This window comes from Lepidochelys kempii, chromosome 14 (genome assembly GCF_965140265.1).
Source record: "Lepidochelys kempii isolate rLepKem1 chromosome 14, rLepKem1.hap2, whole genome shotgun sequence".
NCBI lineage: Eukaryota > Metazoa > Chordata > Testudines > Cheloniidae > Lepidochelys > Lepidochelys kempii.
Window position 1 is genome coordinate 12,954,670 of NC_133269.1, and position 25,627 is coordinate 12,980,296.

At 39.1% G+C, this 25,627-nt stretch overlaps 1 protein-coding gene across 5 annotated transcripts in view; it reads left to right on the plus strand.

Annotated features, from left to right (window-relative positions):
- Window positions 1-25,243, plus strand: part of SPAG9 (sperm associated antigen 9) — a 106,443-nt gene extending 81,200 nt beyond the window's left edge. For 2 of the 5 annotated variants that reach the window (XM_073310894.1, XM_073310898.1), the window contains 12 exons: window positions 965-1,192; window positions 1,749-1,944; window positions 2,833-2,955; window positions 3,458-3,538; window positions 4,077-4,144; window positions 7,026-7,174; window positions 8,787-8,958; window positions 9,934-10,047; window positions 12,096-12,134; window positions 13,026-13,202; window positions 19,478-19,615; window positions 21,523-25,243. In XM_073310894.1, coding sequence (XP_073166995.1) covers window positions 965-1,192; window positions 1,749-1,944; window positions 2,833-2,955; window positions 3,458-3,538; window positions 4,077-4,144; window positions 7,026-7,174; window positions 8,787-8,958; window positions 9,934-10,047; window positions 12,096-12,134; window positions 13,026-13,202; window positions 19,478-19,615; window positions 21,523-21,638 — 1,601 coding nt within the window. In that variant the 3' untranslated portion in view covers window positions 21,639-25,243. The remainder of the gene's footprint in view (window positions 1-964; window positions 1,193-1,748; window positions 1,945-2,832; window positions 2,956-3,457; window positions 3,539-4,076; window positions 4,145-7,025; window positions 7,175-8,786; window positions 8,959-9,933; window positions 10,048-12,095; window positions 12,135-13,025; window positions 13,203-19,477; window positions 19,616-21,522) is intronic. The other 3 variants (XM_073310897.1, XM_073310899.1, XM_073310895.1) reach the window with 2 other exon arrangements.
- The last annotated feature ends 384 nt before the right edge of the window (window positions 25,244-25,627 follow it).

Genomic DNA, 25,627 nt, shown 5'->3' on the forward strand with positions numbered 1-25,627 from the left:
ATACTTTTTATAGGAGACAATGAGATCCCTCCCCAAGGAGCTTTATCTTTTAGCATTTAACCAAAGGTCCAATTAGGAGACAATAGGTGTGTAAGGAGGGTATAGAAAACTAGGTGGATGCTATACTTCAGGAGGTGAGGTTGGTTGCTTTGTGTGCATCCTGTTAACTCATTTGATAAAAATCTGTTAAAAATTAGCCACCAGTGGAGGGTTTGTGCTAGTAGGCTTTGAAAAAGCAAGTTCCTTTGAGTGGAGGTTTGAGTGAGAGTGCCAATGTAGCACAGTAAAATCAAGTGGTAGCCTGGAAGCAAGATATGAAGGTGCATATGTGAGATGAAGGGAGGGTGTGTTTAGACATGAGATTCTGGGAAGAACAGAATGTGCAGGAGACTGTAGAAAGGCAAGTTAGAGGAATGGAGTTGTGTAGACCTTGAAAGTCACAGGAAGATGAACTTGCTCTGTTGGAACTGCTTCTTGAATTAGCCTGCGTATGATGATTCTTACTATTGGGATTGTCTTGAATGATACGTATTTCAAACAATGTATCATACAAAACAAAAGCAACATTCTTATCTCTGGAAATGAGCTATTATATGCATAAATTTAAATCAGAACAAACAGAATTAGAGGAGGGTCTGTTAACATTTTCCCCGTATTATCAGCATCTGTTTCTACTTTTAACCTGGCTGCAAAGTTTTGATCAAACAGAAACCTGATGTACAAGGTACAAGCATGCAGCACTTCTTTAAATCACTTTGTCCACTTTTAATTTAAAGGATGGTTTAAGATGCCTTTTCATGTTATGTCATTTAAGCAGGTTTTATAGGATGTTCTACTCATGTGACTCTCAGGCACTGTAGACTGTAAATATCTTTTATTATCTAACTTGGATCTTATTGCTTGATAGATTATGCACTGTTTTACTGTAGCCAAGAAATTATATGAAGCTTAATCTGCCTTTCAGGGGCTAGAGAAACAGATTATCCTGTAGGAGAGGAGGGGTCACAAGAAGCAGACTCCAATCAGGTGGACAGGACCTCTTTGTGTGGAAGTATGACCAGCAACAGCTCAGCAGAAACTGATAGCCTATTAGGAGGAATCACAGTGGTTGGTTGTACTGCAGAGGGTATTACAGGATCTCTCATAACGCACAATGCTAATGGTGCCTCATCTGTGACAGATAAACAGCCAGGTATGAAAATATTCATCCATGTATGTTTAGAGTTTTAAGTGGGAATACAGAGTAAGTTATCAAGAGCATCAACACAAATTGAATAGACCTGCACTGAAGGAAGAGGAGGATGCTAACTTCAGCCTCTGGAGATGTGCTCTGCCATGGGAAGTCAAGTAGTCTGTCTTTGCCTCAGTTCCCCATCTGTAAAATGGTAATAGTATTAGTTCTCTACCTCACAGGGATGTCAGACTAAATGTCCCAAAGGCTGTGAGGTGTTCAGATGGCAATAGGGATAACGTTAAGTACCTCAGATAGAGAAATAAAATAACAGAGGAGAGATGGGTTGAGAGAAACCTGGAGAGAGCGTGCATTCAGTCAAAAGCTGTCTTTTCATGTCCTTCAATTACATATCCTTTCCCATTTAATGTGGGCTATTCAGTGGAAGCCGAAGGAATAGCCTATCACATAGGGAAACAGAAGGCAAAGAATTAATAGTAATTTGCCCGTGCACTTGCCCCGGTGTCTATACAGACTGGTATCAAGTTAATTTTTAACTGAAATATTTGTTTCATAGAAACTGCAGCTGAAAGTCATGTGGTAGATGAAAATGTTCCAACAGCAGAGGAAGCAACGGAGGCGACAGAAGTCAGTGCTGGGTCAGGAGACGATTTAGCTGATCCAGCCCAAACGGGAGTGTATACAGAGCATGTCTTCACAGATCCTTTGGGGGTGCAGAATACCACAGAGGGTTCTCCAGTATACCAGTCTAGGTACATGGCCAATATCCACACCATTAAAATTTATTAAAATTCATAAATATACCATTTTAGAGTACTATTGAGACAAAGGTTCAGATATTTGTAAAGCACTTGAGGCCCTCATTTGGAAGGCACTATATAACTGAAGGGTTTCAAGGTGTGCGTGTAGATTAAGCTTTACACAATAGTTATGCAGAATGTCTTGCACTAGTTTCTCTAAAGTGATCTCGAGTGAGAATGAAGAGTAGTTTCAATGTAACTTCATTATGTTTTCTACGCTTTTCTACGCAGTTACTTCCAAAAGGGAGTGTGTTAATCTGTGTTTTAATTTGTTCCTTTCAACCCACCCTTTCAGCAAACTGCTGGTGTTGTTCAGCACCTGGTGTACTCATTGGTATCACACTTGCTCTATTATTCATGTCTGTCACTTGGCTCTTACATTTGTATGGGAACAAATGTAACTTGCCTCTTTCCCAGTCCAGCCAACTGCTGTGCAGTAGCTGTGACAGTTGAGGGAAAACTTGAATGAGGTTTGTAGGAGTCGTTTATAAATGTAATAAAAAAAAGTTGGAACATTTCTGAGATTTTTCAAGGCCTTCAGCTATTCACATGAGCTTCCGCCTGGTGTGTGTATGTATGGGAGCAGAATAATGGGGCTGAATGCAATTTCTCATTCCTTGTAAAAAGTAGATATCCTCATGAAATAATTGACTCTAAAAAGGTGTTCATTTCATTCGTACGATTGGTATACTTAATGGGATTCTTACTCTGCTTTAGATATACTTCTAATACACTGGATATTTAAACATTTAACAGATTTGAATTTGGTATCTGGGTTATAGTCTGAGCAGTCTGTGCATTTGTTCAGAGTATTTTTTATCATTTTACCATTTTTCTCAGTAGTGAGTCAGACTTGTGTAAAGATGTGGTAGAATTGCCAAATGAGCAAGATCTAGTGAGAGAAGAAGCACAGAAAATGAGCAGCCTTTTACCTACAATGTGGCTTGGAGCACAGAATGGATGGTAAGAAAATGCTAATTATAAAACTACTAAATTAAGAAGAAAGCAAGGAAGAATATTCTGAACCAAAGCTGCAGTAGTACCTTTCAGTGTGCCTTGGCATTATAGAACATAGGGAATGTATTGTTCTGCAGTGTAATATACTGTACTATATATTGTAGGAGTTTAACAAATATATCTTTTTCAGAACAAAATTAAACCGTTATCTGACACGTCTCTCTAGAAAAGCCTTTTTTTATTGAAAGAAATATGGTACTATCTGAGGGTTCTGTAGTGCTGAATGTCAGATCACTAGGATCATTTACTATCCCAGTTACAGGCTCTGTGGATAGATGTTTAGTAATGTTTTGGGCAGCCTAGCAATGCTGCAGTTATCAGTGAGGTTTTTTTCCCTAGTTAAAGCTTTACCCTGGCCAAAATTGATTAAAACTATTGTATTGTCTCTGAGATATTAACGTGGTCTTGAAGTATTCATGTTTAATTCATCCCGATTATGTCCTTGCAGCTTGTATGTTCATTCTTCAGTGGCCCAGTGGAGGAAATGTGTTCATGCCATTAAACTTAAAGATTCTATTCTCAGTATTGTGTAAGTTGCCTGAAATAATGTTTTGTAAATTTTGCTAATTTAAAGTAAACCGTAATTATAGATTACTTAAATTTCCACTCTGAGTTCATTGAGACAGTAGTTAAAAAAACTAAATTTATTTATTCTTTTGGGGAAGATGATGGAGAGGTGGGTTAAGTCAGCATAGTGGGGAGCAGGGGAAGTAAAGGGGATTTTATGGATACTGAAATATCAAGGGTATTTCCAGGTTTTGGGGACTCGTATAAAGAGGAAACTATTATAATTTTCCTAGAGATGTGTCCTACGTATTTTTTAGCTAATGTATTGTTACTATCAATTTTCAGTTTTCAGCCTGTGTGTATTACAGCCCCTTCTGTTCAATCAACCATTTTCTAAAAATCAGAAAACTATATATTTAGGAGCAAATGTGAATTTCATTTATAAAATTATGCTGAACTGTAAGAAATTATATTTACTGTAAAATATCCTATTTAGATTTTTATATTGATAATATGAATTAAATGCTAATGAGATACCTTTACCTCCTTTCTTTTCCCAGACATGTAAAAGGAATAGTGTTAGTTGCACTAGCTGATGGAACATTAGCCATATTTCACAGAGGAGTTGGTAAGCATTCTGCTGAACGATCTTGAACATTCTGCTGAACGATCTGCTGAACTGAACAGAATCAGTGACCATACAGAAATAGCTCATGATAGAAACTGAGTAAATAAAATGTATCATTAGTAAATATTTTTCTTTGAAAATGAATGCACTGAATTATCTGATTTTTGCAAACAGTGTTAATACAACAAGCATTTCCAGTCTCTTTAATGTTTTGTGTAACTAATCTGTTAGCATTTTGGTTGATGAAGTGTAGCATTAGATATGTTCAGGCAAACTTATTTTACAGTAATTAGGAATTTCCCTGTTCTCCCTTTCTTTCTAGTAGATAGCTAAGAAGTTCTCCTACTTGGAATCACCACCATGGATCCTCACTCTGAAGTTCTTTTGAGCTGCCTCCAGGACTGTGGAGTAATTGAAATTTTGAATTATAGGTACAGTAAGTAAAGTGCATGCATTAAGCCAGTCGATCCTCTGCCTGTATCTCCATCATTGTTACGCACCCCTTCAGTACAGATTTTTTCAGTCAGCTGGGTCGTCTGAACTCCATGTTAGTTTCACTCATGCCTGTCTCTACTTCAAGTTCTGCTTGCTTTTAAAAGATAAACTTAACATTAGCTTGGTTTGCTTTCCCTTAGTTGGGTATTGTGGTGTTGAGGCTGGCCTTCGGAGACTTGTTTGTCATAGAATGCTTAATGCCCTTTCTTGAAAACAGGGTTTGTCATATTTAGGCCCCCACTATACTTTGGAGAACTGTATATATTAAATCTTGCTTATCTATTGATCCTGGCCACACTGTGTAGCTGTATCTAGTTCTTGTCAATAATCCATATTTTATGTTGTCACTCTTCTTCCCACCTCTGAGCAGTGAGATTGTTGCTTATTTCTGTCTTGTGTCAGTGCTGATATATCAGGTCATAAATATAGGATAGTTTTTTACTGTCACTTGTGTCCAAAGTTAAGACTTTTTGAAGGTTGTTATATATTTTCTGCCTTGAATCCTTAGCCATGTAAAGGCCAGCATTCTGACTTGTTCTGCAATACCTTTTCTGTTAACTTCAAATGGTAGAAACCATCCATCAGTTCAGAAGACTTTTGCACCATATCAGCACTAAAAAAAAACACTCTGGGAGTTAATATATTTCCCTTTGAAATCAAAGAAATCAGAAGTCTTCTAACTGGAAGTTGTCCTTGTCTCATGAATTTCTGGAGGCTTTTTATTATCCAGTCTCATTTCATCAAGCTTGTATCTTCCTCTCTAGGTTTAACATTGCTGCAAATGTTTCAAATACATAATCCAGAGCTGTAAGTAATCTCCATAACAATTCATAACTGGTCTGTCTGTCATAGAGGTCTATTTTTAGTTGCAGGCCCTTGGTGGGATCAGGTTTTTCCTCTTGTTCTCCACTCTTTTCCTTAAAACATTCGCATTGATTTATATCCTCCATACAACTTTAGTATAGTCTTCCAGGCTCTTTGCGTATTTGTGAGACTTACTTCTAGCAGGATAGCCTTTTTTTTTCTTTTTTCTGGCCATTATGTTGGCCAGAAAAGTCTTGTCCCATCAATTATTTTTCCATAAAAATAACATTGTTCTTATTAATGGCATTTGAGGAAAATGAGGGCTTATTCTGAATTCTACAGAAACCAATCCACTGTCCTTCTGGTTGGTTGTTCTTAAAAACTCATTCATATTTTGGGCAGAAGATGGGAGAGCTGGGGAAGTCTCTATATGCAAGCTGTGTAGCACAAGCTACTTAATTATCAAAGCAGAACTAGTCATGTCTACAAGATACACAATATACCCCTGCCTCTTTGTGAGCATTTGTGGTTGGTCATGGCTGCCAGCATTAACCTCTTTCTAATAATATTGATTCTGAAAATCTGTATTCAATATTTTCAGCCCTACCATTCCTCAACAGGCACTGTTTCTCCATCTTCTGAGTAAGGTTCTGTATGGGAGATCTCAAATAGGAGAGATGGGGGTTGTTACTTACCAGTAATTGGAATTCTCCTGTTGGATCATCACCACAGGTTCCTTGCTTATTTGCTATCTTCTTTGTGGTGCTTTGGATCCTTGTGATCAGCTTCTAACAGAATTAAGCAGGCATGCAGCACTGACGCAAATACAGGGAAAGGCTCAACTGGCTTGATACTGATACTCTTACTTTAGATACCTAAAATTCCAATGGCTACAGGGTCCTTGAAGGATCTCAGGTATATGTCAAAGAATGATGATCTTTGGAGGAGATTAACCTAGAGGAGAACTCCAGTTAATGGTGAGTGATGTCGTGTGTGCTATTTAAAAAAAAAAAAAAAAAGCGGCATACAGATAGTAGGCAGCATTTAAAGAAGTCATAACACACTTTAGACAACATAGGGGATAACCTTAGTGCACTGGCCAGCATTTCCATACTCAAACAGCTAATATTCAGTGCTATGTGTACTTCAGTGCTCATTGTAGCTGTTGTATGCCTATCCAAGCAATGCATTTAGTAGTATCTAACTGCTTTTTAAAATGCTTTGGCATACTTTGACTGAGTCACTATCTACAATCACATTCTGTAAGAACAAAAATTGCACTTATTTCCTTAGACAATAACAGTCCCACACTTAATTGTTTCAGTTTAATGGAAATTATAACTCTGAATTTGAATTGACTTTTTAAATACATGTCTATCATAACTTAATGTGAATAACACTCTTCTAAAAGGTTTCAGATGAAGTAGGTTTTAGCCCACAAAAGCTTATGCACAAATTTGTTAGTCTCTAAGACCCCACAAGGACTCCTCGTTTTTACTCTTCTAAAAGTAGAGATGTACCATTTTAAAAGCAAATATGCATGCAAATTAACCTCAATGAATTATTCCTGTTTGTTTTAAAGATGGTCAGTGGGACTTGACAAACTATCACCTCTTAGACCTTGGCCGACCTCATCACTCCATCCGATGCATGACTGTTGTACATGATAAAGTCTGGTGTGGCTACAGGAACAAAATCTATGTTGTTCAACCAAAGGCCATGAAAATAGAGGCAAGTTAAAACAGTCTTTAGTTAAAGTACAATTAATTTTTGCCATTGTCTTTTTGTCTAAACACCCTCCTCCCACCTCCAGTTTTATTCATGAACCCTGAGAAGACATTGTTCATCAGCACAGAAACAAGCTATCATTAACAAATTATCTTTTTGGAGAGAAATTAATCAAATATCTTCTAAAATTCAATGTTAATATTTCACATTGTGGTTTTTAAAAAGCAGCTTTTTTGCTTTGAGTATCAAACTTACCCCACATCTGTTTTTAAAAGTGATTTGAAATTAATACATCAATTTTTGTGGAATCTGTGCATCAACCCCTCCTCTTCCTGAACAGATCCTATGAAATAAAACCTGGTAACCAACCAGCTTCTGCAGTGCCTAGAGGGGGAGTGCACAATACACTGCGTTTTGTGGTCTTCCCCCATCCATCAGCAGCCTCTTCTAGGATTTGGCTTTCCATACCTTTATTTCTGGGGGATGGATTTTTTTTAACTTGTTGTTGTTAGGAGAGCGTTTGGCATCCAGATCAAGCAAAGTTAAAATTTATCTAGAGGTCTAAGCTGCTGTTTCTGCAGTGCCCTACATGTACATGGCATGTTTCTTATACAGGAAATAGCCAGCATAAGTGACTAGGGATTTTAGGTGCTTTAGTTTTTGGGTGCCTAACTTGAGACCACACTAAAGGATCTTGATTTTTAGAGGCTGAGCGCTCAGCGCCTCTGGAAAACCAGGTTTCTTTAAAGTGTCTCAAGTTGGGCTCCGAAAATCACTAATCACTCTGGAAATCTTGGCCAAGATCCTTGCTCAGAGCATCTTGCGATCTATTAGGCAATATATGGGAAAAGGAAGTGAAGACAGAAGGAATTGATGCAGCCTCATCTGAATGCTTATTGTTGCGGTTTGGCATGCATCTTGTAGTTCCAGGATTGTTTGGGATGTTATATTTATTTAATTCAGGGGTCGGCAGCCTTTCAGAAGTGGTGTGCCGAGTCTTCATTTATTCACTCTAATTTAAGGTTTCGTATGCCAGTAATACATGAGCGTTTTTAGAAGGTCTCTTTCTATAAGTCTGTAATCTATAACTAAACTATTGTTGTATGTAAAGTAAATCAGGTTTTTAAAATGTTTAAGAAGCTTCATTTAAAATTAAATTAAAATGCAGAGTCCCCCCAGACCCGGGCAGTATGAGTGCCACTGAAAATCAGCTCGCGTGCCATAGGTTGCCTACCCCTGATTTAATTGTACACAAGAGGACAGGATTGCAGTGGAAAGAGCCAGATAATTTTTAGGCAAATGTCTCAAACTGTACTAGCGAACCTAATTACAAAAATATAAATATATATATGATCTCTCTCTGTCTTGCGTGCTCGCTCTCTCTCTCTAGCGAGAAGGGTTGGTAGATCATAGTGGCTCATAAATAGGGATGTAATAGCAAATGACTGTAGAGATGTATGTTGTGAGGCAACACTATGCCAAGCCTTAACAAAACACACTCAAGGCAAGGTTAGTAGCTTATCGGAAAAGTTACCAATATTTATAACATCTGGCTGAGAAGAAATTATCTTGTCTTTTTCATGATCAATCTAATTCAAAGTATAATCTTCCATAGAAATCATTTGATGCACACCCAAGGAAAGAGAGCCAAGTGAGACAGCTGGCCTGGGTGGGTGATGGGGTGTGGGTCTCTATTCGTTTGGATTCCACGCTCCGACTTTATCACGCGCACACATATCAGCACCTACAAGATGTGGACATTGAACCCTATGTAAGCAAAATGCTAGGTAAGTTGCTGACTAATAAAATTAACCATAGTGTTTTTTTCATTCCTGTTGCTACTTGAATCTCTTTTTATCTACCATGGAGCTTGTCTCAACCAAAGAAGAAACTTAAAACAGGACATCAAAAGCCTATGGTGGCATGGAATTTAACTTCCCCAACATATCTGATTCTGCTGTCACTAGTCAAACAGTCTAATACTGACTATAGAGAATCGTGGTCCTTTTGGTTCAATCTCCTGATCTTAAGGACACTGCGGACAACCATTGGGAATTTAGAACTGTTTAGGAAGACAGGATGGTAGTGGGAAGAAGTGTATGAAGCCCCTGAGATTTTGCAGCCTGTAAATGTGGGAGAAAAGTTGCCATGCACTTATGGGGGAGAATACTGAGACAAAACTTCAGATATATATTTGCGTCTCATAAAACTGAATACCTGTTTTCTGATTTTGCTACCATTTTTTCCCCAGATACTGGGACTTGTACCCTTAATATTAGTCTTTGAGATTTACTTCTGTTTTATCATCCCCTTCGCTCCCTCCCCTCAAAAAACAGTATTGTTTTTTAGCTAGCCAGGAAAAATATGGTGTCAGAGGTCTTTGAACTTGTCTTTAAGTTAAATCCCTTGTTTTGGGTAGGTCATTGCATTTGCCTCGTAAGCCCAGAAGCATTTTACTGTAACGTGCAGCATTAAAAAATCATAACATTCTTTAAAATTAACTGTTTATCAGTATAGTATTTTATTCCTTACAGAATCAAGATTAGACTAGAGCACAGGCCTGGAAATTGGCCCACATGAGTTTCCTCTCTAGATTCAGTGTGACTTTGGACACAACCATTATGCTTGGTTCTGTGTAAAATGGGGACATTCCCCTCATCTCACATGGATGTTGAAGTTATGAAATGCTCTGAGCTCCCTAGAAATCCAGGTGATTATTATTGGTGCCCAGAATTTTTACTAAAGCGTTTGTTTGTTTTTAGGTACTGGAAAACTAGGGTTCTCATTTGTGAGAATCACAGCTCTTATGGTGTCTTGTAATCGTTTGTGGGTGGGGACAGGAAATGGTGTCATCATCTCCATTCCATTAACAGAAAGTAAGTAAAATGTGAATGAATGTCTGTATCTGAATACCAAAAACAGTCGGTGAAAGTACTGTAGAAATAAGACTAAAATAGGAAGTGTTATCCACGGGTTTGGTAAAGGATATAGCTACACTTATCTCCAGGTTTGAATCTGCTCCAGGTTAGTAAATATCCGAGAGCTTTTTAGCTTGCATAAAATGGATTGGTACCATCTGGTCCATCTCCTAGCAGACATCTCTCCGTATAAAACACTTCATCCCAAAGGCCCTCTTGGAATGCCAGGGATTGGATGGACACTGGGACTTGTACCCTTAAAGAATGTGGGCAGTGATCTGTGTAAGTTTGACAGCGCTACCTATGATACACCGCTTGCGAAAAGAGGATTTCAACTTCAGTCATGACAATTTGGCACATCCCTTGAGCTCTAAATTCACATTTTAAAGCTTATTTTGGCAGTAAGGGTATAGTGAGCACAAGTAAAATATCCTTGTTTTCTCAGAATCCATCACATAATGGATAATGTCTCCTTGGTGTCTGTGACTAGACAGGGTGAAACTGAGCTGCTTTTAAAGGTGTTGCACAAAGGTATATGAGTTGTAACCACATTCTTCAAATAGTTGGTGGGTAAAATTCAGCCACTGGTTATTCAAAAAGTCTGTACGTTTTAAAAAAAAAAAAAAAGTTGAGCTTTTGCCATATGCTGGTGGGACATTTAAAAATGAAATACTTGCATTCTAGGAAAAGCAGTTAGCCTTTATAAAGGCTAATAGAACTACCAACCTCCTCTCCTTTTCCCCCTTCCCCTCCCTCCCTCAAGAGATAAACCACTGTTAATTCAAGTGCTATGAATGACAATATTGTCTTGAAACCCAAACATCTATTTAAATTCATTCCCTAAAATTTTGACAAAAAAAAGCTCCCTGCTAGAGACTTCATTGATTCAATTTGGATCAAAGCTTTTAATAACAGAAAATGCTTGAAGAAAGGTTTCTGAAAGGAAAAGCTGGCAACTTTAAATATAGTATCAATTGTGGTGATAAACATCCTACTGTGTAAGGTTTTTAAGGTTTGACTGTAAATAATCCTGAGGACGACCTTTCTTTTAAATTTGCTGGTGGTAAATCTTCATGTTTTAATTCCTTTGTTGAGAGCACATGCATTATGTTTCTCATACTGTTCCATTACATTGATCATCCATTAAGTAATTGTTTGGGGTTTTTATGCATTGCACGGGTGTATTGAGCAAAGACATAAACACTTAAAATCATAACGAGTTTTGAAATAGTTAAATCAGGCTTCCAAAAACTAAATAGTTGCACTTAGCTTGTAGCAAAGTCAGTTTTTTAAAAGTTTGGTGGAGATTTTCCTTTTTCAATACTGTGAACCTAAAAAAGGATCCTGTCAACGCTGGTAGGCTTAATTTTAGGCTTAAATAATGTTCTGGTTCATGATCACAATGATGCTTCTCTCCATGCTTTGTACTTATGAGTAGGCAGGATTTTGTAAATTTCAGTACCCTGCCATTGTAAATGTTCCTGATTACAAGAACAGACCACATAGCTTGCATGCATACACAACTACAAACAAACTCAGTCCCATTGGTCTTGTTGGTGAGTTGATGAGCTGGACATCTTATCTCGCACGTATAGTAGTCACTTTTTAGAGCTGATGGATTTTTCAGGGTGAGGAAGAAATATTAAAACAATGTTTAATTATACATTGTTTTGCCCATCAGTTTTGATCGTGTCCATTTAAGAAAAGAGAGAAAGGGGAAACTTTACTATTTAATGATGTAACTTAACAATAATAAAAATATCACATTAAAGTGACATGGACTTCATTGACCATTTATCCTGAAACCATATAACAAGATATTGTTCTTGATTACTTTTATTGATTTTATTGAATCTTCTTTAAATAGGTTTTTAACTTATGTTAGGAGCTAAAATCTAAAACGCTGTCTTATCAAATACTCAAATATGAAAGTGTCAGGTTCTCATTAATCCTTCTCCTCTACTGTCATACCTATCCATTTCCCCTTTCCTCCTTTCTCACTTTAGCTGTAATCCTCCACCAGGGACGTTTACTGGGGCTGAGGGGTAAGTGCAGATCCTGAACAAAAATCTATTTTCAGGCTTCTAATAGCCACTTTGAGGCTGTTTCCCACTTCTATAGATTGACCCTTTGTATGTTCCTCAATGTTTTCCCACTCAGTTACTGCATTGCAGCAGTTTTATGTTTGCTTAAATGGCCACCAATCTGCTCAGCAGTTTAGTGTATCATCCTGTGTTGCAGCTGAACTTTCATACAGACTTTGTTTTTCTTCCAGCAAATAATTTGATACCATATCTCATAACTTCGTCATTAATCCACATCGTTGACTGTCTCATTACAAATCACATTTCTTTCACCCCTTTGATAGTCTTTGGAATGGAGATGGCTTGTCTGTCTAGCATGAATAAGAAGCACTTTTCTGTCAGTAGATTTTAAATCATCCCAGCAAAAACTAAACAGTGTTTATAATGGTGTAGCTGCTTTATGCCCACAGCTGACTATTTTTAGTGGGGTTTGTGCTGGCAATAGGATACCCTATCATCACAGATGCTAAGGAAATCTTCCTTTAACATTTTAATTTAGTTATATATTTGAATGATTTAGGATTTGTGTTCATTGAGACATCAATTAGATGTATTGTATATTAAAGATATTTTTCTCTCACGAATTTAGGGTTTTTTAAAAAGTAAATCTTAAGACAATTATGCTAGACGAATAAGAATCCTACTCCATTTTGTGATGTACTTCAAATAACCAAGCATGCAGTCTTATTTTTTCTTTCCAGCTCTGTCCTGAATTGGCATTTCTGCCCTTCTGTTCCATTTTATCTGAATTGGCTTTAGCTTTTAGATAGTACCATAAGGTTACTTAACAAATAACCACTTCTACAGACTGAATTTTCAAGTGGAAAACATTTTTGTTCTTTTCTTTTACAGCTAATAAAACAACAGCAGGCTCTGGAAACCGTCCTGGGAGCGTTATACGTGTATATGGGGATGAAAACAGTGATAAAGTGACTCCTGGAACATTCATACCATATTGTTCAATGGCACACGCACAGCTTTGCTTTCATGGGCACCGTGATGCTGTTAAGTTTTTTGTTGCAGTACCTGGTAAGCTTTGTATTCCTGTTTTTAAAATGCGGGGTTTTGCCTTTTTTAGATCTTTGCTCTGTGGATGCAGTGTTGAGATAGAGTCAATGTGAGGGGGAAAACCCCATATTCAGAAATGGAGTTAGGATTCTAGGCTTCAAACCATAGTGCATTTGGAGAGAGACCACCTTGCTTCTGAGATAGTGGGTCAGCATTTCAGTTCAGAAAGCCCCATCCTGTTTAATGGTATGAGAATGGTCTGCGTGGTAGTGGAGAAAATGCTTTGCTTTCATCTGGGAGGAGATGCCATGCAGGGGTGAAGAAGGGAGGAGTTGAGCAGTTGGCTATTAAAAAGGTAGTGAAATGAATTGGTAGATGGTTACAGCTGTGATGTAAGAATTTGGCACTAGCCAGCCCAGTTCCTGTCCTCAAGGGACATTCTGTATGAATGAAGCACAATTGATAGAGAATGCCCCTATTGTAAAAATATTGGTTCAAAAAGCCAAGCACACTTTTTTTAGAAACTAGAATGCCAGATGCATGCCCATATTGAATGTGCATACACAGACGAGTTGGCCCCAGGAAGGCAGGAGTTAGATTATTTGCTTAAAAAGGTGACAGTGCTTTAATGATACGTAAATAATTCCAATTGCTCTGCTCTTTTTCTAAAGTCACTGTTGAAAGTGGATTTAACTGTTGTACTGAAAAGGAATTAGCTTTACATTTCAGTATCAAGTAACCAAACTAGACTTGTTGCATTCTTTAATTTACATTGAACAAATTATTCATACCTAAATTCAAGTAACCTGCATCAATTTTTCCTCTCCCTAAAACATGAGGGGAGTAAAACACAAGATATATGCAAATATACTTTACCCATGTTTTGCTTCAAGCCTTTCATGAGAAACTGAACCTGTTTGGATTAGATGTTCCTTAGAAAGAGACTATTTGTTCACTGGTATTCCAGTTTGCCTTAAACCGTTTCTTTTCCTGTTCAGCAACAAGTTTACTATCAGCATTTTAGCTCTACCAGTCAGGAAGCAGCAGACATGGTTTGACAAGTGAGCGGTTAAAAAGAGATCTTTTTCTGTCTGTCCAATCAAACTGTTCAGGTGGAAGCTAAAATTCTACGAGCACTGGTTCCTGTGTGTTTTCCACAGATGGGTACACGTGCACCCAAGACCAGAAAATCTTGCAAGTAGTGTCTCTTGGTCCACACCTGCACCCTGGAGCTCCCCAGGCTCAGTACTGAGGGTATAAAGGGAGGTGCAGACTGACCGCCTCTCCAGTTCCTTTTTATTGCCACATAGCCTGAGTCGGAATTCTCTGTCTGAAGCTAACTTTGCAGGGTCTTTATTTGTAAACATAATGGCTTATAGAGTTTAGTGGTTTTGGTCATCTCTTTATAATTAGTGTAAATTAGTTTTCCTCACTTCAGGGACCCTTTCCATTTCCCTCCTTCCGGGAAGGACTATGCCCAGAGTTCTGGGGTTCAAGAATTGTTTTCTGTGCCTTGCTCCTTCTCTGCCAGTGATGACCACCAGTGCTGTCTTTGCTGCCTTGGGGGAGGCCCACGTCTCCTCCAGGTGCAGTATCTGCTGCTCCTTCTCTCCCCAGGCCCACGTAAGATGAGAGCAAGTAACTTATGTAGAAAGCCATGAGACCTGAGTCAGATACAGGCTGGGGAGAGCCTCAGCCCTCAAGCATCTTTGCTCTAAGCATGAGTTCCGAAGCAGAGACCAGATCTGATAAAACCAAAGACCAGTCGTCTTATGAGAGTAATGGATACTGACACAGAAACAGATCCCTTTCAGATCTGCTCCCAAGAGAAAGGATCCCGCCTGACTCCTTCCAAATTGGGTGAGTCCTTGTACTCAGGTCCTAAAGACTTTAGATCCACTAAATCCTCCTGACCGCAAAGATCCAATATTACCAATTCAGTACCAGCTAGTAAGCCAAAAAATCACCAGCACTAGCCAAGAGCTCCAGATGGGATTCTTTTCCTCCAACAGTACCAGCCCAATCTCATAAGGACCCACCAACTACTAAGCCTGCGGATGTGCCTGTTCCGACAGTACCGACTACTGGGACCCCTCATGCTCAGGAATGGACTGAGAGTTAACCTCCCTGGAGGATATCTTCGCCCTCCCATAGCCAAATTTTGCTCTGCTTTCAGGTCCGGTCCTTCCGAGAGACATTTCAACACCAGAAAAGGAATCCACCTTGAGGAACAAGAGCTGCACTCCTGCTCTGTCCACAAGCTGGTGTCTCCATCCACCAGCATCAACAGTACCACAGATGGAACTTGGATCTCACCATTTCATCAGTTGAATCTGATATTCAGGACAAACCATTACCTCCACAAAGGACCAGACAGGGCTTCTAGACTGTCCTGAATCCATTCTTTGACCAGATGATTACCCTCCCAGGAACTGCTGGTACCTGATGTCTTGCCACCCCCCACCTTCCCTCAACTAGCCTTCAAACCATCATACTGGCCCTGTTGGGATCCATGGATCACTACACACAGCACCCTGGATCCATGCAAGAGTTTCACCAGCCCTCTTCTCCTAGGCAACAGCAACTGACTCCACCAGCATATATGGAGGAGGAGGAGGACATTGAGCTGGATCTACTGGTACCAGGGTACTGACAAGCATATCCTCCTCCTCCCCTGATGAAGCAATCACCCCATCCCCACCTAATGCCCACAGGCAATACCAAAATCTCTCACAGTGGATGGCAACTGAACTTTAGATCCCACTTGAGGAAGCTCATGACACAGAGCATAAGTTTTTGGACATATTATAAACCACATAGCTTTCCTAGTAAATGAGGCTGTTGTGGAACGAGCCATGGTGATATGGCGCACACCTGCATCATACACCCCTACTCCCAAAGTAGCTGAGAGATATGTCCCTCCAAAAGGGGCAGAATTTGTGTTCACCCCCCCACCACCACCACCCAAAACTCCCCAGTAGTACAAACAGCTATGGAAAGATCCAAACAACAGGATGCCTCCTGTGGACAAAGGCACTAAACATCTTGACCTCCTTAGGAGGAAGGTGTTCAGATCCACCAGCCTCCAGCTTACTAACTGCGCCTGGTAAACAGTGATTCTAAAGTATGATTTTTTTTATGAACTATATAAAGTTCTTGGAGCTTAGAGATAAATTTCTCAGGAGAAAAGGGCCCAATTACAAACCTTTGTCGATGCGGGTAGACTCATGGCAAAAACTTCACTTCAAGCCACAGCTGATGTGGCATCTATAGCTATAGCCACTGCAATAGTAATGAGGCATAAATTTGTGACTTCCCTCTTTGGGGTTGCCCAGAACACCATCAAGGTGTCGTTTGACCGAACTAATCTCTGACAGACTAGTCTTTCTACATATCTTAAGACTCCAGGACAAGCCTGTGCTTCCTGTGCATTTATACCCTGGCTTGGAAGAAGACCTACCCTAAACAGGTATATAAACCAAGGTTTCTTCCACAGCCTTTCTGTCATTGACCCATATGAAGTGGCAGAAGTTGCAAAGACCAAGATATGCAACCCCATCCACCTCAGCGTCAGCCACCCGGTAAAGGTTACTTTTGATGGAACACTCAGGAGTTGCGAACCATCACAGATGCTATCCCCTGCTCAGCATTATTCACCCACCACCCACAACTGGAGGGCTATAATCATGGACAAATGGATACTAGATATGATCCACTTTGGTTACACTGTCAAGATTCTTTCTCCGCCTCCCCAGAAAACACCTTCCCAGCCCTTTCTTAGGGATCAGTCTCATGAGGAGATTCTCTGACAAGAGGTGGACACTTTTTTCTTGAGTGAGGGGCTATAGAGCAAGTGCCACCTCAACATCAAGGGAAAGAGTTCTCCTCTTCATATTTCGTAGTTCCCAAGAAAAGATGGAGGCCCATTCTTGACTTGCATCAGCTAAATATTTTTATTTGCAAATTCGGCGTAGTTATGCTGGCACTGATAATTTCATCTCTGGAAGAAGACAGATGGTTTGTTGCTTTCAGCATGAAAGATGATTAATTTCATGTGAATGTTCACCCATGGCACAGAAGGTTTCTTAGATTCCTAGGAGAACAGGAACACAACCAGTTCCAGGTACTCCTGTTTGGCAACAGCACTCAGGGTCTTCACAAAGGTCTTCTCAGTGGAGGTGGCACAGATGAGACAAAACTGCTACACCATCTTCCGAGACGTGGACTTGCTCCAAACAGGAAGATCCAGCTGCAAAGTTCATCTTTGCTTTGCCTCCTGGCATCTTTGGGAATCTGCATGAACATGGAGAAATTTACTGACTCTCAGACCATAGACTTAATAGGAGCGATCCTAGCCTTGACCTCAGCAAGGGCATGTCTCCTTATGGACAGATTCGAGGCCATGAGCAGCCTGATAAGCCATCACTCACAGACCTCCAACTACTGTCAAGGTCTGTCTATCCCTACTAGGCAACATGGTCTCTTATACTTGCATAATGCAGTTTGGCAGGCTTCATCTCCATTGCCTAATGGCCTGGCTTTGGTATTTTTACTAGACAGACAGTATGAATACCGAAGTAACAGTCCCCACCAATGTCGGGGCTTTCCTCGCCTGGTGGATGAGTCCAGGGCAAGTGTGTGCTAAAGTCCCTTTCCTTCCTCCCACATCTGACACAATCATAATCACAGAGGCATCCCTCATAGGCTAGGGAGCCCACACGGGTGACCACACAACACAAGGTACGTTGACACCTTCAGAGGCCAGAATGCTCATCAGTCTTTTGGAACTAAGAGCAGCCAGACAAGCCTGCAATGCATTCCTCCCACTTATACAATCCTAACCTGACCGGATAATGTTGGACAACTTGATGACTGTCTTCTGTATAAACAAATAAGGAGGGATGAAATCTCCTCTTCTGTGCGTAGAGTCAATCCTCTTAGGGAACTGGTGTATCTGGAATCACATGCGTCCCGGGTGCACAAAACTCAGAGGTGGACAATCTCAGCAAGCACTTCTCCACTGACCATGAGTGGGAGATACACAATTCAATGCTAAATGAAATCATCACTCAATGGGGAATGCCATCCCGGGACCAGTTCACCAAATCACTGGACACGTAGTCGATGTCCCACCTGTCCATGAAGGTCGTCTTCCTTCTCTCCATCATGTCAGCCAAAAGGGTGAGCAAACTGTGGGCACTTCTGGCTGACCCACTATACGCTACTTTTCATAAAGAAAAGCTATTCCTTTGCCTCCACTCAAAATTAATCGGTAAGGTAATTTCAGAGTTACGTATAAATCAGTCAATTCACTTACCAGTATTCTTTGCAAAGCGTTCTACCTCAAAGTACGAAACCAGTTAGAAAAATGGCAAGACACTTGCTGTAACAGAGCAAGAATGCAAACAAGTGGTATCTGCTCAGAGACTACGTGGGTTTTGGTTTATACTCCGTTGATATCAGCGCATCTCCCTTCTTGGGATGAGGTGAGGGCCCGTTCCCTTAGAGCACAGGCAACCTCAGTGGTATCTCTTCAGGCAGTGCCAATGCTGGACACTTGTAAGGCAACAACTAGGAGTTCCAGCGACACCTTCGTTACACTTTAGTCCAAGCCTCTTCTGAAGATGCAGCCTTTGGAATGGCAGTATTACAGACATCTGTACTGTGTGCATCCTTGCATCCCCCTCCTATTTGACTACCTCTTACCTGTCGCACATGTGAAATACACAGAGACCAGCACTCGAAGAAATGGAGGGTTACTTATTTGTAACTGGAGGTTCTTTGAGATGTATGGTCCCTATCTGTATTCTACTACTTGCCCTCCTCCTTCTCTGCTTTAGATCATGACAGGATTCATGGTAGAGAAATTACTGGAGAAGCGGTCCATCCGCTCCTCCCTTTATACCCTGAGTGCTGAGTATGAGGAGCTCCAGGGCACAGGTGTGGATCAAAAGACACTACTTGCAAGATTTTCCAATCTCAGGCACATGGTACACACACATACCTACATGTGAAATACAGATAGGGGCCACTCCTCTCAAAGAGCCTCCAGTTACAGGTAAGTAACCTGTATATCTCACATCTCTTTAAAGAGTTAGGGGATAATCTTAGCATGGCCAGCATTCTGTCTCTTGCTAATGGGGTCTCGCATCAAGGCCGAGAGTAGCTGAATGTATGGTTGGCCATAAAATATATGTCTAGCAAAGCCACAGCGCTATTCATCCCTAATCAGTTACTTTGAAGATATTTCATATTCAAGGTGCTGAATAAAAACCATGTCTTTTTCTGAAATACAGGTCAAGTTGTTTGCCCAGCCAACAGTGGTGGAGCAGAACTATCAGGTGATAAATCTGCCCAAGAATTCTTCAGCCAAACTCCCTTAAAATCTATGTTGGTGATAAGTGGAGGAGAGGGATATATTGACTTCAGGATGGGTAAGAAGTTGGATCTTGCAAAATGTGTTTTCATTACCTTTGTATAATGCAGTAAAGGTGCTTTATGATAGAGTTAATGGCTTGATCTGTTTTTCTGTTTAAAACCTAAATCTGTTATGATGCTTCTAAGGAAGGGGACAGTAATTTAGGAAAGTTTCTGTTATCTGAATATGTTTGGATAAATATTAGCCCTGTATGGATTTAATAGAAGACTGAACTGTAACTGTAACCATGTTCTTTCTGAAAATGAGTTATATTAGTCTTAGTGCCTTTCATCCAGAAGGATTTCAGAATGCTTTCATACATTTAGATACACTGTAGCTCATATATTAACTATCCAGGAATCTCTTCACTCACCACTTCTGAAATGCAGCCACCTTTGGGATAAAACCCAACAGCTGTTTAACATCTACACTACCGAAGATAGGACAAACAGGACTTTATTTGGGGAGTGGCAGAAGTCTTCTCATTTTCATTAATGGGCAAGTAAGTCAGTGATACATTTGAAATCGGGCTGTGGAGAAGAGATAGATAAAGTGAAAAGATTTTAGTCAAATCTTTGTCAAGACTAATGCAATCTGCATACAAATATTCATTCAATCCCCATTTTTCAAGCCCTAGTCCATGTTCCTGTATTTCTTGGACTACTTTGACAAGAAGGCATTAAGTGCTTTTGTGTTAATATCTTACATTGCTGGAGCATGTGCCCTTGGCTTAATTTACCTTTTAATAAACCTGATTTTTAAAGATTACATGAGTCTTTGTCCAGAAATCTTAAAATTTTCCTTTTATAAGAAAAAAAAAATCAGTTCAGATCTATGCTTGCCCTTTTTTCATATAGAAGCTTGTAACGGTTCCTGTTCTGGTAACACTCTTGCATTGATCCCACCTGTATGGACTTGGTATACATTTACCATATAGAAAAGGAGTACTTGTGGCACCTTAGAGACTAACCAATTTATTAGAGCATAAGCTTTCGTGAGCTACAGCTCACTTCCTCAGATGCATATCGTGGAAACTGCAGCAGGCTTTATATATACACAGAGAATATGAAACAATACCTATTCCCACCCCACTGTCCTGCTGGTAATAGCTTATCTAAAGTGATCATCAGGTGGGCCATTTCCAGCACAAATCCAGGTTTTCTCACCCTCCACCCCCCCACACAAATTCACTCTCCTGCTGGTGATAGCCCATCCAAAGTGACAACTCTTTACACAATGTGCATGACAATCAAGTTGGGCTATTTCCTGCACAAATCCAGGTTTTCTCACATCCCCCCCACCCCCATACACACACAAACTCACTCTCCTGCTGGTAATAGCTCATCCAAACTGACCATATAAACACGGGTTTACTTAATCAAAAAGCCTTTGCTTTAGGAAAGAAATACATGAATGAGAAGCGTAAGAGTTAATAGGTGTAACCATTACAAAACAGTTAATGTACAATCCCTTGCCCCCTCCGGCCAAAATTATAAAAGTATGTCTGCAAGCTCTTCCTCCCTGTTGCAATCCCACTCATGTCAACACTTCCACTTGGATGATATGCAGGGTAAACATTGTGTCCCTTTTCTATTTTGCTTTATGTACCCTAGCATCAAACCTTAGATTCTCAGAAAATAAATGTAACATTTATAAGTTACAATTAATTTAAGCTAGGGCTAGTATTAATAAATATGGTCTTTAAAATGCAATGTTGTGGAATATTTGTAGTGCAAGTTTCCAGCTTGCTAACTTAGTTTTTTGTTAAGGGTTTTGAATCTGCTGCTGCTCTAGGGGCGGATGGCAGCTGTCTTTTATTGCGTATTCTTGCCCGTTACTACACTGACCCTTCCTGGTGTATAGTGCTAATACCAATGTATTTTCATTGGTATGTTCAGCTGAATCTAAGTTGTCGTTTCTCAGGTGATGAAGGTGAGGAATCTGAACTTCCTGGAGAAGCTCTGCAACTTGAACCTTCTGTAGCCAAAGCTGAGAGGAGTCACCTAATAGTGTGGCAAGTAATGTATGGCAATGAGTGAACCCACTAAAGCAGCTGGAGGCTGAGAAAAGGCTTCTGCATGTTTTTTGGTTTTTTATTTTTGCAGAATCTGTTTCACTACATGGTGTTGAAGCATTTGTTTGCTGTTTAACTTTATATCGCAAATCTGTCAGACCTTAACAATACAGGAATTAGCTTGTGCTGTTTTACTGCACCAGTGTTACATAGGTAAGATCAGTATAATGAAGAAATCAAAGTGTTTCCTTTCTCAAGACTGGTGACCACTGGTAAGCAATCCAGAGAGCTTACTGTACCACAACAATCTTATGTAGTTCACTTCTTTTGCTAGTGTCACTCTCTATCACTAATTGAGTTAAACTTCATTACAGCTGAGATTAATTTATCTGCACGACATATTGAGTGAAACAGCAAAGTTATTCCCAGTGTATTATAACATTGACAAACTAATATCAGATGAATTATCAAGATTCATGTATACATTCAGTGAGGGCTAAAGTGAATTGTAAATTTTAACTTTTATTTTCAAACCTGACAAATCGTGTTTATATAGTGTATACAGTTTTGTTTGTGGTTTTCATCAAAACTTCTGGGGGAAGAGGGGATTGTATAGAAGAACTTAAATAAAATATTTAAATAAAATTTCATGTTTGACTGCTGAAGAACTCTAAAGTTTGAGAACTGCTACCCTCAATAACGAACAGTTTGGAGAACAGTCTTCTCGCTTTTTCCTTGTCAATTGGCAACGTCTCAGTAATTTCCAAAGGACACTTAGACATTGGGATGATTATAAAACTGAAAAGTTGTAAAATCCTTGAGCAGGGGATACATTTATTTTCTTCATGACTTAAATCCATATATCTTTTCTTAGACCCTAGAGCAATCTTCTCTGCCTAGCTAGTCAAACTCATGAGTAACTGTTATGGAGGTTAAAGACCTCAAACAGAGCAAAAGAACTGACTGACAAAAAAGAAAATACATTCTGCCCAAATGAAATTGCAAAGGAACTTTCAGTTCTATAATTAGGCAAAAAACACATAATTGTTTCATACCCCTCTTTAGGTAGTGAAATACTATGTTATTTAGAGAAAAGAAAAACACATTAACAGATTAAGTAACATTAAGATCGAGTTAACTGACAGAAGCCAGGAGAGTCCAATATCAAGGCGGACATTCTGTCTACTCACCATATATTTTTTTAACCACAATAGAGTGAGTTCAGGATTGAGTGTCTTCCTTTTGCTTTGAATTTCCTGAGTTGGTATCAAAACTGAGTTGAACACTTTCTATATAATTTCTGTAAAATGTATAACACTTAGCCAGTTTGTTCCTTAATTTAGTCTCTGAACAATAGACATTTTTAAAAATCTGAACATTCAGCACGTATCCCGAAAAGACTGGGACTGTCTGAGCAATCTGTTTAAGTGACAGAATGGAACAGTTTCAAAGGAATAAATATAGACAAACGTTTTTTAAAACTGCCTAAACATTTTTATGCAATAGGAGCAGTTCTGGTGTATCAGGCAAACGTGTTTATATATTTTTCTTAATTTTTTAAAAACACATTTAGCTGAGGTCTATTGTGTAAATATATATTTAGGCAGCTTTTTTCAAAGGCATATCATATCTGATAAACCAGAAAAACTCCATTCAGGTCTATTGGTTAGATTTATATGTATAAATACTTTTTAAACAGCATATTTTGTACACAACTGTTCCACTCTCGTAAATATGTATTTAGGACATAGGCTATGTAGTAAAAATCCTTATTAAAATGCCTAATATCTTGGTAGTGTATTTTCTCTCCAGAATGCCAAATGTGATGAGTGTTATTCACAAATCACTTTCCAAATTTTCATTTTTACAATCAATCTTGAATTGCTTTGGCTTAAATATGAAATCTGGGAACTTTAAAAAAAATACAAGTACATAAAATCAGACGGTCTTAAACATTGTTATAAGAAAGACCTATTTAAAAATAAATATATATATATATATATTTGGATTTGTATGCTGAACTTCAAGCACATTTGAGTTATATCTCATGAAACTGGTGTCTGAGAAAAATGCTGACTAAACTTTAACAGTAATGCAACCATCACTACAACTAGTTTTATTGCTCCTCCTGCCATCTTTCCTTTTAAGTTTAACTTATTGGCTATTAGGAAAACATTCTATGAGCTTTATGCGCCAGTGGATTTTCACTTTCATGTATTCTCAGAAAGAACGCACAATTCTGTTCCTTAAGTCTTGTATAGCATTTTATTTGTAATTATTAACAGTTTCTCTGAACTGCTTCACTGCTGTCAAATAGAGCAGATGTGTCTGGCAAGTGCATCCCTAGTCTTTTTTGCCAAATCAAATGTGTCTGGTACACTGTGCCATTCTAGTCACTTCAGTGGACCAGCTCTTGCAAAAATGGCTGCAGAGACAGAAGTGTTTGTGTCCAATAGTGGAGGGGTTTTAAAGGAAACATGGCCTGTCACTACAGTACAACTGTGGGTGTAGAGGAGGGGGTTGCACACTACTCTGCATTATTCATTTTAAAATTTATCCCCTGTTCTAAGGAACAGTAGGTTAAGGGCATACTTCTTCTCCTCACAATGCACTGGGATTTATAAATTCCAGATCACTTTGAAGGGTGGGTAAAGCACGTAAAACCCCATGCATCAAGATGACAAACTCCTAAAAATCCTAAATCTCAAGAATGTGTTTATGCATCACAGACTTTGTGGTTTAAACGTCCTATAAAAAGGAATCAATTTCTTGATAGCTACAGCTTGTTAATAGTTTGAAAACATTTCGAGCACAAAATATGCAGCACATTACTTGTCTGGATAAGTGTGTTTGCATGGTAAAGGTAAAATGACTTATATAAGCTGCTGTATTGTTCATTTCTTGTAAAGGTCTTCCTGCGTTGGATCAGATAGAGCTGGCAGAGTGTAGACACTTTATCATAGGCTGCCTTCGTAACAAACAAATGTTAAAACTGTTTTATTATACTAACTGTTCTAAAGAACATATGTCTTTAAAATGGTGTGTAACTGAATATTTATTTCCATGTGAGTATTATAAAAGTTACCAAAGGATTAAACTTGATTTAGCACTCTTGTAAGTGACCCTGTTGACCTGGGGTCTTGTAAGTGACCCTTGTCTGTAAAATGAGACACAGTTAAAAAAAAAATAATAATAATAAAATACAGCTCTATGTGGAAGTTAAATATTTTTTCTAACAGGGTTATGCCATATTCTAACAACATATGTTGCACCTCAGAGCATTTTTCTATACACTAAATGTCTTTCCCAGCCTCTAACAAAAATTAAGTTTCCTTTATTAATTTTGTTGCACATTTCTCAACCTTTTAAACCTATTTTAAACATTTTATGGTCTGTAATTTGACAGTTTTGTCTGTTAGACACTTTACGCTGAATTTTACTTGCCTCTGTAATCTGAGATGGATACTACAGCGTTCAACTTGCTGTCTGTTAAAACTCAAGGCTTTTCTGTGAGCAAGAAAGCTCATATAGCAGTGTAGTTATTTCAGTATTTATTTCTATTGAATCCTTGGGGTTCAGAATGTAACTTTGTACATGAAATATATATAAATATGTATATGAAACATGCAATGGATTTGGTGTTTTCTTTGTAGACTCATGCTAAACGTGTGTAACAATTGGTACCAGAAGACAATTGTCAAATAGTTTTAACAGCCAAATAACTTCATCTTAAGTAATTGATGTAAATGTGTAATATTTGTAACCAAGAGCCAGGCTGCATTCTCCCATGGTAAAACCAGCAAGAGGGGGCTAATGAAACTCTTCATGGAGTTTCTCATTGATTGCTGCATGGTGGGTAGACAGACCGCATTTACCTCTCAGTGGAAATAACTGAATCCATTCACAAACCTCATGACACTGCAAGTGCCATGGTCTTTCAACACCAGCTCTGGCTTCCTGATGGCCCCTGTACCTCTCCTGACCACAGATATTCAGCAGCTCCGTAAATGTGGA